This window comes from Solea solea, chromosome 3 (genome assembly GCF_958295425.1).
Source record: "Solea solea chromosome 3, fSolSol10.1, whole genome shotgun sequence".
Taxonomy (NCBI): Eukaryota; Metazoa; Chordata; class Actinopteri; order Pleuronectiformes; family Soleidae; genus Solea; species Solea solea.
This window is the reverse complement of record NC_081136.1, coordinates 3,695,369-3,708,816: the sequence shown is the minus strand read 5'-3', so window position 1 is coordinate 3,708,816 and position 13,448 is coordinate 3,695,369. Positions and strand designations below refer to the sequence as shown.

Below are 13,448 nucleotides of genomic sequence, written 5' to 3'. Positions count from 1 at the left end.
AATTCTCCTTTTGGCTCATTCTGCCGAGTCATTCCAGGTCATTTGTTGCAGCTTCACTGATTTTGCATCCCATCATGTCCAAATGATGACTGGCACGGCCCTCACAACGTCTGCTGACTACCGTGACCCTGCCTCACATTGTTGTTTTGACCCAAATTTCAAACCCTTTCACCTCCAAAAAAAATCATCAATCCAGACAATTGATCGTCAACGGTTTGCCGAAGGCCTTTGAAGCAGGATGATTGATGGAATAGAGAAACGGGTGAATTTTCTGGTGTCTGGTGCATTTTGGACGGGTTTTCTGGGTCATTTATATCCAAAGACTCTTCCATTTATGCTCCACTGTGAATGCAAGGGGTTAAACACACATTTACATTTAGACAGCATTGCTTTATTTCTCCACCGTGATCTGTATTGACTGTACGCTTTTCAAGAAGGAACCAGGGTTTTATGACTGCTTTGAAAACTGTATGCACCATATCTCAACTAGAAATTGTTTCTTTTGTAGAGGGCCGAGTTCTTTCTTATTTTCCCGTATTCTCCTGTCATTACTGGGTCACTTCTCCCCTTATCTATTCACTCTGAGACACAGTACTGAGCTGAAACCTTGGTAGTCGACAGCCTTTTTTTCCCTTCCATTTTTCAATAAACGTCATTTTAATTCCAATTATATTAGCTATTTGGAAAGTACTGACCCTGGATAACTGTGATTTGTATTGAAATGAGAGTATTTTTGTGGCCACAGGTTCTACATTGAGGTGGGATCGTCGTACCAACCCACTAATTTATCAAATACAGTGCTCTAATCGGATTTCCTTGTAAGTTGGACTCTTCTCCGTCACTACTTTATGGCTCTTCGTGGAATCACGGTCACCAAAACAGAAGTTAGACATCCAACAAGTGCTAATGGAAGATTTCTCTGCTAACTAAACCCTTTTCCTAAGCGAGCCAGGGAACTACGGTGGCCTTAACTTAATATTTTGTGACCCATTTAATATAGTCTTAAGTCTTGTTTCAAATGTCCTGATTAGTCTTTGTCGTATTTAGTCATTCACGTACCATTATTGTGAGACACATTTTAGTCATACCATTTTGGTCTTTTCTCAATAATAAGAGCAACAACTCAATAACAACAACAAAAAATCTGATCTCAGTCAAATACACACCTCAAATATTAATAAGTGTCATTATTAATTCATGACATTTGAGAGTTTGAGACCTCTGAACTAGAGGCTAGTTTGTTTTAGCTTCTTAGAAACTATAGCAGCTAGCATAGCAACTAGTTGCTACCTTCTTCTTAAAAACCAACAGCTAGCTTTTTAGCTTGTTCTTAAAAAACAACAAGCTAGCTGCTGCTTCTTCTGATTATTATTATTGTTCGCTCCTTTTAGCAGCTAACCTTTAAGCTTATTATTATTATTAGCTCCTTTATAGCAACTAGCAGCTATCTTCTTAAAAACTAGCTGCTAGCTTTTTAGCTTCTTCTTCTTATTATTACCTCTGTTATAACAGCTAGCTTCTAAGCAACTAGCTACTGTCTTCTTTAAAACTAGTAGCTAGCTTTTTAGCTTCTTCTTATTGGCTCCTTTTTTAGCTTCTAAATAAATCTCATAATTACGTTTGCTGGTTTAAGAGACACATGTTCTGACTTTAGTATTTCATTTTGAACCAACACAAGTCAAAAGAGAGATTTAATTGTAGTTTTTATTTAATTTGAAACATTTTGTGTTTTTTGAGTAACCAAAACATCTTTATTTTAACGTTATTATACACCTACACACTTAAAACACAGTAATGGGTAGTACATTCAATTTTCTGCCAGTAAACCCTCCGAGATGTTACACACTGGGCCTTTAACGCACAGCCAGTCTGCAGTTAATGGACTAAAACGCCCTCAAACCACCCACACGGCCTGTCACACGCCAACATTAATCTCTTGAGAAATGAACCTCGAGGGAAAACTTCCAGGAGTTGAAGGTCCAAACCCTCCAGGACGGAGCACCACCGTGCCGGAGTGGAAAGGAAACCTAACTCGGATAATTACCTTGTTAGAGAGCTGTGTGAAGCCGACTCCCTGGTCAGCTGCCATGGAAACGGTCATGCATATTTACAAATAACGTATACAAACATATTTATCATTAGTTTGTTCAGTTACTGTTAATAAAAGCACGTAAATGTTACACAACTGGACCTTTAACTAGTCAATGGAACTCCTGCAAATCCTCAGCTTAACCTTTTTGTTCAGTTACACAGATATTATATTATATTTTTAAATGATTTTCTCACAGTATATCAATTATAGCGGAATCACTGCATCATGTATTGCTCTTATGGACCATGTACTTCATGCTGCCATTCCCAGTTTTAACGACCTGGTTCGAATTTTCGAAAAAAGTGAGATAATGTTGCCCGTTAAAGTTCCCCTGCTTTCTTTAAGCTTAGTGGGTTTTATCCAGAGTGTGAACTTGGAGCTCAGTTCACACCATCTATCTGATTTTTAGATTCCTGAGTGCAGGTCTGGCAGCTGCCACGGATTACACCAAATCCTACAGAATGTCAGTTTCACAAGAAATTCATCACATTGCACTTAAACCCAAAGTGTTGCTTGAACCAGGATCTGCTGCTCCTGCTGCTGCTGACTGATCTCTTACTGCCCTCATAAGTCTCAGTAAATCCATCCGGGTCTGAGCCAGGGACAGATGAGGGTCAGGATTTCATCTGCGGGTAATGAATGATGTGTTTCTGAGACGGAGGAGCCGGCGAATGCTACGAGTCGCCGGGCACTGGATGTTTCCTTCCATCCTTTTCGAAGCCAAGCTCTGACAGATTGAAGCAAACCCAAGGCTCCTCAATCAAACCCCGAGACCCTTCACTGAACAAGACCTCAGGAAAGAGGGAGATGTGTATTCATCTCGCACGGCTCTCTGACATGTAGCTCATTTTCTGGAGGAGGTCTACACATCTAAACAACCTTTTAGATCATACAATAATGGGGGAAAGAAGATAAACATGCACCTTCATGTTGCAAAACAAGATTGCCTTTCATTACTCGGGGCTATAGGAGCCATTAAATGTAACAAAGCCGCCTCCATCTTTATATCAACTCACAGCCGCAGAGATCCACACAAGTTCAGACGACACCTGAAGGCTTTCTATAAATGCTGCTGCTGATTAATGTCTTTTATCCTGTAGATGGAGTTCTCTGTTTTTTCCTTTTAATCTGCCCTCTTTGGTGAATCAACACAACCCAAGGCACAAGAACACAACAGATGGATTGACACCACAAAAAAAACTTTTTTTTAAGACTTGGCAACAATCCGAAACTTTAAAATCTCACAAAGCAACAGAGATGCACTTAATAGCTGTGGTTCCACCGAGTGGAATGGTTCAATTTTTTTGCGTTCCTATTAGGAATATTACCAAAATAATAAATTGTTACATTTTTGGCACCCTTCCCTTGGGATACCAGAGTAAAAATTGTACGGTCCGACACAACAGTCAGCTGAACAGTGAACAGTGTAAATATCCTACAGAAGTCATTTTACTGTACCAAACCGGACTGTACCATGATGGAAATGTGAATTTCCACATCATGTGACTCATTGTTTGTGTTTAGTCGGGTCAAACTGACCCACACAAGGAGGGTTAAAAATGAATATTTTTTGGTTTCTTTGACCCATATGACAAAGAAATCTCTAAAACTGAATAATTTTCGTTTGCGGATTAAGCAGGACATAATTTCCAGGTTTGGGAAAACACTGATCAAAATTTTTCAACATTTTCAGATATTTTACGGACCAAAAAAGTACTTGATTCATCGAGAAATGAATTAACGGATTAATCAATTCTGATAATAATCATTAGTCTCCCTATTCATGTCGTCTTTTTAGCGTAGAGCAGCAGTATTTTCATTGTAGATAGAACCTCAGCACTGATTTGCTTCAAAGAGTCCAGATTTCAAATACATATTTTTTTCTTCTAATCTAAACTGTTCAATATTGTACAAAAATGGCAAAAACATTAACTTGTGGCATCTTTTTTCCCGAATAAAAGCTCTGAATTCTGCATGATTTTCCATCTACCCGGCACAGATATTAATTTTAGCGGGCCAGTTTTGGCCCTCAGGCCACCAGTTGCGGACCACTGAACTAGGGAAATGTTGCGTTTATGATTATGTCTTTGCACGAGTTGTATCTTTATGTATGTGAATTCCACAGCCCACTACGAGTGATGTCAAATTTGCATCTTGTCATGCTTTTTTGCTGTGATTCTATATGAATATTTAGGTTTATATCTTCTATCTCAAGACGTTCCTCTCATTTCTTTTTCCTCTCTCTCTTTTTTTTGCAGGATACTCCGAAATGTGCGAGCAGCCGGCAGAAGGGGTAAGAATCCACTGTGTTATCAGGAATCAAAAAAGTTGTTGAGTCATTAACTACAAGAAAATAAGTAAAAACAATCACTCAGAAGAAAATAATGTCCTTCATCGGTCTTTCATTGTTTGGTTTTTTATCAAAAAGTGATTTATTATTGCTTGAAAATGCAGACGGCAAAACTTCAAACCCGTTGAGGACCTCTGTGTGTGTCCAGCATGTATTTATTTTCCATTATTTGCAACCAAATTGAGAAGTCGTGGCCAGCAGGCATCAGCCAAGTTCACCAGCTGACGTTCAATCTGGCCGTGTAATTACGGGCCGCCGCTCTCATCAGCTGGCCTGGCTACACTTGGACGCGCTGAGGGTTTTTCTTGGACGACCTGCCAGGTGGACTGTGGTCAGGCAGAAAGACTTAAACTTATTCGTCTCTGGTTTCGGTGGAGAAACGCCTCGACGTGTCGGCTCACACGCACCAAACCCCAGTCAAAAATGTGTCATTTTAATATTCCCTTGGCTTTTGCATAATTTAACACGCAGCGTCAACCTCACGTCGGGACGTTATACAGCTTATTTATGTTCTCCGGTCAATCCGGCATTCAAATAGCGCCGCTTTATGTCAGTATTATCCACAATGTTTATACTTTTCCTGCACTCCTCAGTCTATTTTAACTGCAGAGAGTGTATTTTCAGCCTCACTCTGCTGCTGCCGTTCACTTTATCAGGTTCTAATTGCAGCACTTGTCAGTTTGTAATGATGAGCGTCTCCACTTGTAACTGACATGTTTAAAGCCAGCACACATGTGTTCCCAATGATTGCCCTCAGTAGTTTCTACACTGCCAGAAGAAAAAAAAATCAGACATGAAAGATTAAAGATGAAAGGGGCTGGAAAAATAGCCAAGATGTTTAATTTAAAGCAGCACTATGTAACTTTGCTAAATGTACACATGTTTGTCATGTGTTTCTTTAAAAAGAAAGTCAATTTTTATGTGGAAACGAATTTTTTTTAAATGGAAATGTATTAACATGCTTCCTCAGTCCCTCCCACTAAAGCTTATGAGAGTGTTAATGCTCCTCAGAGTGATATTTAAGCATTGATGGATGTTTAAACCAGGCTTTGTCCTCTTTTAATGACCCATGTGCACAATGGCCAATGATATGCAAGGACAGACTTAGCATCATACCGTTATGTAATAGAAGGGTTAGGTGGGTTAGTTGGTGCAGTCCCAGCACGCCACGGCTCGGCTCGGCGCTTTGGTATTGTTTTCCATTACTATAGAAACCTCCTCAACGTGGGCGGAGTCTTCACAGCACGGCTGCATGAAACTTCCGTGACATTTTACACGCCACACAAACGCACAAACTAGTGACTTGTAAAGCAGTTGTTTTTGGTGTAAATGAATCATTAGAATCAGTTAAATTCAAAAGATTTGTTAAATATGGACAATTTAGACATTTCCTTTTGCATTTTTTACGGGATTTTAAATTTTTTCAACTCATCTCATTCACTTTGATTCCTGTGTCGGACGTCGCACATGTGACTCTTGCAGCTACGCTCTCTGACCAATCAGTGGCCGGCAGTCTGACGACGTCACATTTTAGTATCAGCTCAGCACGATTGGAACCTCGTCAGAGCAGGTACTAAAAAAATAATAATAATTAAAAAAACAAAAAACACGACTTGCCAAAAGAGACGAATCATTGAAAAGAGCCGTACTTCCCATCGCAAGTGTACATGTGTTTGTAACGATGCAGAAATCTGGACACACATGACACATGCCTCTGTTTTGTTTTTTTTTTTTTAGGGCAAAGTGGTAAAAGGGAAGCTTTCAGAGCGCGTCCGATGTTTTTTAATGTACGCACACATGAGTGCCTGAGTGCGTATTTACTCTACATGTGTGTGTGTGTGTGTGTGTGTGTTTTCACGGCGATAATGGATGAGTAGCCTTGAGAGCCACATTTAGAGAGAAATGAAACACACTTTATCTCCGTGTAGGCGAGTGCAGAGCGGAGGAGAGCATTTCAAGGATCGCCGCTGCCGATCAAAAGCGCCGTCCACCACTGTGTTTTTGTCTCCGTGTGAACGAGCAGAGAAAAATACAGCCGCTGTTCTGTAAATGTCAAGCTACAGCGTGTGTGTGTGTGCGTGAGTGAGAGAGCATCAATACAGAAAAGTAGACTTGGGGTAAATAAGTGAGGCTTCAGATTAGGAATATTCACATATTTACCGCCTTCTGGCCGCGATCTTAAAGCGTTTACATCATGTTCACATTCGTTTTCCAGATGCGGCTGCAGAAGCCCCCACTTTCTTTCACCTTAAAATGATTACTTAACAAAACTGTGAGGTTGAGTGGAAATTTTGCAGCAATTACAGATAATCCACTCTGCGGTCGAGTGGGCTGTGACATAATGCTGCGTGTATGTGTAAATGTTTCCAGAAATGTTGTGCGAAAATCATCCCATTCCCCTTTTTTAAGCACGTAAAGCTTTGCTGTGTTAATGTTAATGAAACATTCATGAGTGTGTGTGTCACATTAAATCTGCACCAACGCTCTAGATTAAGGGGTTAGTGAATGTAAAGAACGAGGAAAAGTTAAGAAAGGGAAAAGATTTAAGGCATCACCACAGCGGATCATCTGCCATCTATCATCTCCATCTATCCCTAATCATATTCCTTTTATATAATAATCATTTTTTTGGGACCTGACCTGAGACTTGTAGGTTAAGACCTGGGACTTGTAGGTTAAGAACTTACCTGAGACTTGTAGGTTAAGACCTGACCTGAGACTTGTAGGTTAAGAACTGACCTAAGACTTGTAGGTTAAGAACTGACCTAAGACTTGTAGGTTAAGACTTGACCTTAGACTTGAAGGTTCAGACCTGAGACTTGAAGGTTCAGACCTGATACTTGAAGGTTACGACCTGAGACTTGTAGGTTAAGAACTGACCTGAGACTTGTAGGTTAAGACCTGACCTTAGACTTGAAGGTTCAGACCTGAGACTTGAAGGTTCAGACATGATACTTGAAAGTTCAGAACTGATACTTGAAGGTTCAGACCTGAGACTTGAAGGTTCAAACCTGATAATTTAAGGTTCAGACCTGATAATTTAAGGTTCAGACCTGAGACTTGAAGGTTCAGACCTAAGACTTGAAGGTTCAGACCTGAGACTTTCTTGTGACTTGCATAATATGTGACCTTCTCTTTCTGATTGTTCAATCCTGGAAGTTGGACACAAGTCTTCCCCGTACCCAGGATCTTTTCTTGTTGCATCTGTCACTTTTCCCCGTGTTGTGACATCCCCACGCTGCCCACCACTTCCTCTGCAGCCACAGAGTTAAAGGACTTTGTAAAGTTGTCTAATAATGGGAACTTCACATTTGGCAGATGCTAAAAAAAAAAGAAAAAAAAGCGTGCAGATGGCACAAAGGAGTTATATCTGTCCTTTGTTTTTTTGCCGGCAGCTTTTCACAAACGCTGACAGCCTCCTTCAGAGTTGCTGAAGTCTCGCAGCCTCCCCGACTGTTTAATTCCCCGGGAACAGTTTGCTCCCACTCTCACGGGGAGGTGAACGCCAGCAACTCATTCCAAGTCTAATATTTAATAATTATTAGAAATAAGATGGTTAGGGGAATAAATCACAGGAGATGAGCTTCTGCTCGAGCTGCACTTTTTAAAAGAAATCTCTCCAAAGTTTCCACTTTCACTCTGGGGCTCATATGAAGCCGTGTTACACAAGTAGTTTCTTAATCAGAATCCCATTCTCTAAAGTTTTTGCAGCCACTCACGACCTTTTTCTCCATTAACGGAGTAGAAGCAGGCAGCCCGCTGTTAATAATGCCCGCCTAATTGAAAGGGCGAGCTCACAGAAGACATCCCCACCTGTTCTTTTCATGATGGATGTGTCATCCCATTGAAGTTTAATAATGTGGCTGTGATTCATGCCTTCAAACAGCCTGGCCATGAACGCGGCGCTGAGCAGTTTCAGTAGTAGAAAGGGAACAGAAATGTCGCTTCAACCTTGGTTTTTTTTCTTGTGATTTAATACATTTTTACTTTATTTTTCTAAAAGTTTCAAGTTTGTGTGTGTGTGTGTGTGTGTTCGTGGAGCAGTTGTGCAGCACCAGGATCTGAGGAGGACATGGGCGCGAGCAGCAGACAACGACACAACCGTCACGGCAGAGACGGCAGCATGGAGAAGAGGATGGAGGAGCTGGAGAGGGTACGTACGTTCACTGACCTCTGACCCCTGAACATACCTCACAAACATAAATTAGATTAGCTTAAGGCTACAAGTTTTCAGACCTTTCAGCAAATTAAATGTTAATATTTTCTGGTTTCTTTGCTCCGTAGAACAAAGAAATCATTAAAACTGAGCTTGAGATTTGAGAACGTCATAATTTCAAGGTTTAAGACACTCAAATCAACATTTTTTTCGGACCAAATGATTAATCGTTTAATTGAAGAAAAATAACCACGAGATGAATCAATAATGAAAATAATCGTAGATTTGAACACAGAGCATTTAGGCTGCTTGTTTTCCATTATTATGTTAAATATACATATACAGAGGCTAGTATTTTTATCCTTTTTTTATATATCAACATCTGATATATAAACACAACTGAGCAAAAAGAAAAAAAAAATTGAAATTGGATTGAATTTGTGAAATTTGGAATTACGTCACAGTTCAAAGTTCGCTTGGCTCATTTTTATGAACAAAAACGAAAGAAAATTCTATCGTCTATTTTTGTGACTTTTGCGCAATTCTCGCCACTCCATTGCGATATACTCACACAAGCGCTCTGGTGAGAGTGAGCACTTGTCACCATCTAGTGGACTGAAACATGAATTTATTTATTTTTTAAATGGTAGTTTAATATTCATTTGTAACATTATAGAAAATAATTGATAATCTACAAACAATATAAACAGCCCAAGATCTTGTTGTATCTTAAAAAATACTGAGATATAGTTTGTTTGTTAGATTTGCTGCTGAGTAGGGCTAACTGTCTTGATGCTAAGTTAGCTAAGCTTAGCTAAGCACCATACTCAAACACAGACATGAAAGTTGGACAATAAAGAGAAAGTTCAGCTCAAAATGCTACCATTATATAGTTTGTGGTTTTAAAATGAGTTTCTAGTCTAAAGGTAAAGGTCGGTGTAAATATGAGCTTCTTTTTTTTGCTGATATGAAGGTGAGTAAATGTGGACATCTGCTTCCAGGCGGGAGAAAAACACCTTGTCAGGTTTTATGGTCTGCCCCGCTGTGAAAAGGTCACAGTCTGTTTCTCCTGAAGGTGGAAAAAGTTTGGAGCAAAAAACTCATCTGAAAACACAATAAAACGTCATTGTGTTTTGACACGTTTATCTTCTTACTGTTCCTGAAGATAAACTGTTCCTGTAATTCATTTACTGTAATGTAAATGAATTTTATGGAGTTTGTGACTATACATGTGCCAAAAATAACCAAAATCGACGACAAGACAAGACAAAACAAAACAAAAACACAGCGATCTGACCTCGGCTCCATCCACGTTTCGCCTTAGGGGGCACTATTGGATCAAGTCTGTATCCGTAGACGTGTTCAGGGTCGGTCTCTTGTATCACGTATGAAGTTTAATGGGGGTTGGTCAATGTATGGCGAAATTATTGGGAACTTCCTGTTTTGTGGCGACAGGTCAAAATTCGCCAAACTTCCGATGGTTGCCATGGCCACGCCCTTTTGAAGCTGCAAAGTGAAACATAAGATGGTGTCTATACTGGCGATGTTACCTAACCTAAGTGATATTTACACGACTAAACCCACAAAATTCTGACTTTAATCTTAGAATTCTGACAGAATCTTGAGATATTTTTCAGGATTTTGTCAGAATTATGAATTTAATGCTGACTAAAATAAATTCAGACTTTAATTTCAGTATTGTGACAGCACTCTAATTTGAATTTCAGAATTCAGACAGAATTGTGACTCAAATTTTACTTACATTTCTGGATTCTGTCATAATTATAACTTTAATCTCAGCCACAGATTTACATAAAAAGTAAGTCATATTTATTATCAGAAGAAGTAAATCCTAATATTAGTGCTTTCTGCACCAGTTGATGTAAAATGACTGCTGCTACAACCCCAGTCCCTCAGCGTTCTCTGTGCCCTCTGACCTTTAGAGGTAGGTATTCAAAAGTTGTTGTTTTTTGTTTTTGGGCTGAGTGAAGGTGTCGATCAGCAGCACTTATTTCAGATGAATTTCCACTCGTCCGGCTCTGAGTGGCAGATCGTGGGTCTGATCTCAGAAATTCTGCTCAGTGTTGTCGAGGTGCCGATGACCTTTCACAGTCGTACAGTGCAGATCTGTCATTTCCTTTCCCACACTCGCCCTCTGATGGCTGCCGCTGTACAAACTCGACTCTGAATGAAATGTCAGCCAGGTGACTTAAAAAACCCCAACCTTTGTCGTCTTCTTTTTTAAAGTAAAGTAAGAACTGCAGTGACCTGCAGTGACCACAGTGTTTCTCAGGGTCCAGAGTCGTTTTTCTGCACATTGTTGATTTCACTTTTATAAAAAAGTGTATCAGTTTGGCTTTTTATCAAACCTGTTTCAAAAAACAAACTATATTCAGTAAAATAGGTAAAGATGGACAGAAATGTAAAGCCAAACTTAAGGTTTTTAATGTGAGTTCAGTTCAGAAAGATACAAATCCACTCTCCCTACGGAAGAGGAATTCTGACTCTAATCTCAAAAAAAAAATAATCTGAATTTTAATCTCAGAAATCATCAAAATACTTGACTTAAATTTCAGAATTCTGACAGAATGTTGAGTTAAATTTTTGGAATTTGTCAGAATTCTGAATAGAATATCAAGATTCTGTCAGAATTCCAACTTAAATCCCAAAATGATGTCAAAATTCTGATTTGAATCTAAAAATTCAGTCAAAATTTGTACTTGAATCTCAGAATTCTGTCAAAATACTGACTTTAATCTCAGAATTATGGCAGAAGTTTGATTTAAATTTTAGAATCCTGTCAATGATTCTGCCTTAAATCTCAGAATTCTGATAGATTAGTGAGATCATTTTCAGGATTTTGTCAAAATTATGAATTTAACTATGACTTTAATCTCAGAAATGAAACAGAATTTGGGTCAGAATTTGTACTCGAATTTCTGAAGTGTCAATATCATTTTCAGGATTTTGTCGAGATTATGAATTTAATCTCAAAATTCTGTCTGTGTTTGTAGGAACTGGCCAGAGAGCATCAGGAGAACATGCGGCTGCTGAAGGCCCACGAGGACAAAGACGACCTCATCGGGAAGCTGAAGGAGGAAATCGACCTCCTGAACAGAGTGAGTTCAGCTCACGTCCTTCTCCTCTGCTCTGATGTCTCATGTTTTCAGCCGCTCTGTGTTTTTTTTGACACTGTGTTTCCACCACACTGAGATTTCCCCACAGTCCATTAGCACGCGGACGTCATCGAGACTTGAATTTGAATCCCCAAATTAGAGAAAAAGTCACCAGTGCTTTGGTGACATTTGAAGCCTGAGAAGTTGTCGGTCAGTGTAGAAGGTGACATTTATGTCTTTATTGATTTATCCACCATAAAACCCCCAAAACAAATGTGCCGCTCGCTCAGTGGATGAGAGCGTGATTGTGATCGTCTGAAGAAAATGGAGAATTTGTTTTCAGTCGCATTTCACAAACACTTCACTTAAAAAAAAAAAAGAGCCGCAGTCATTCGTGTTCGTCTGTGTCTCCTCCTCATGTCAGACGGCCGAGTCTTTATGAAAGAATAAAGCAAAGAAAACAATGCGATCAATAAGAAAACAGAGCAGCTGAGAGCGAACGTTTTGTTTTCACTCCTAAAAAAGCATTAAAATGCCCTCCCATTATCAGGATCACTGCATTTTAACGTCATTATGTGTTTTTTTTCACAAATTATCAGCGGATCAGTGTGTTTTCGTGAGTCGACAATGATTTTTCCATCAGCCTTTGTGTAGAAGAATGACTTTATTTCACAGATATCTACAAAACATTGATTTTAAGATAGAAGGTAAGATATGTCATCTAAGAAAAACACTTTTTATACATCAGACACACTCATAATTCAAAACAAAAAGAGCTCCACTCTGATCACATGCCCTAGTATAAACGGTAGAATATACAGTACAGTACTGATTTTTCCACAACAGGAAGCTTGCCGAGCATTGGTGGTACACATGCCACAGGTTGAGAACTGTTTCTTGTATTGATCGGCCTAAGACGGGCAAAAATGAATGTCCAGGCAAACTGATGTAAAGACAGAAATCCACCTCGGGTTTTCCAGAGTTTTGAGCCTTCAGAGTTCAGTTCAGTTCAGAGTGAAGTTAAGCCAGAATTCTGGATTTTACTCTCAGAATTCTGACTAAAATCTGTCTAAATCCTCACTTTAATCTCAGACTACAAACGTTTGGGTCATTAAGAGCTAAAACCTTTAACTCCTTTTCAAACAGTTCTTCCTTAACTTACAGCCAGTTTCCAACTTATTTTAATCTCCATACAGAAAGTAATGAGGCTGAAATTGCAGAAATTGGTCAAAATTCTGACTTTAATCTCAAAATGTTTGTCAATCAACGTCAATTGTCGACCATCAGCTGCCCTCAAATTGCTTCAGAGTAAGTTCTCCTTTTCACTTAAAAACCAATTCTTCCTGAACTTACAGCCCTTTTTTTTGCTTCCCCTGGAGAGCCAATCAGACGTAGACACGGCAGAGCGAGTTCATGTGTTCACGTTCTGTAAACGGGTGGAGTGAATGTTGCCGAGGTTATTATCTGGACTTTATGAGACGCTCTCCACGAGCCATCGGCAAACACAAAGACGGCAATATGACGAGCGACTGATAACGTCACGCGCGTGCAGGAAGCGAAATAATAAATAAATAAACGGCTCTATGTGAGGACGGTGGACGCGCTGATAGCCATCAGAAATGTCCCCCGCCAAAAGAGGCTCCTGCAAGGCCTGATGGGAACGCGGGAGATAACAGCTGATACAGTGTGTGTTGAATCTGTGGCGGAGGATTGAAGCTGGAGAAGTTTGTTTTT

At 39.6% G+C, this 13,448-nt stretch overlaps 1 protein-coding gene across 3 annotated transcripts in view; it reads left to right on the top strand.

Annotated features, from left to right (window-relative positions):
- The window catches only part of pawr (PRKC, apoptosis, WT1, regulator), a 67,525-nt gene that overhangs the window by 50,772 nt on the left and 3,305 nt on the right, over positions 1–13,448 (top strand). For 2 of the 3 annotated variants that reach the window (XM_058625127.1, XM_058625128.1), the window contains 3 exons: positions 4,351–4,385; positions 8,484–8,595; positions 11,613–11,717. In XM_058625127.1, coding sequence (XP_058481110.1) covers positions 4,351–4,385; positions 8,484–8,595; positions 11,613–11,717 — 252 coding nt within the window. The remainder of the gene's footprint in view (positions 1–4,350; positions 4,386–8,483; positions 8,596–11,612; positions 11,718–13,448) is intronic. The other variant, XM_058625129.1, reaches the window with a different exon arrangement.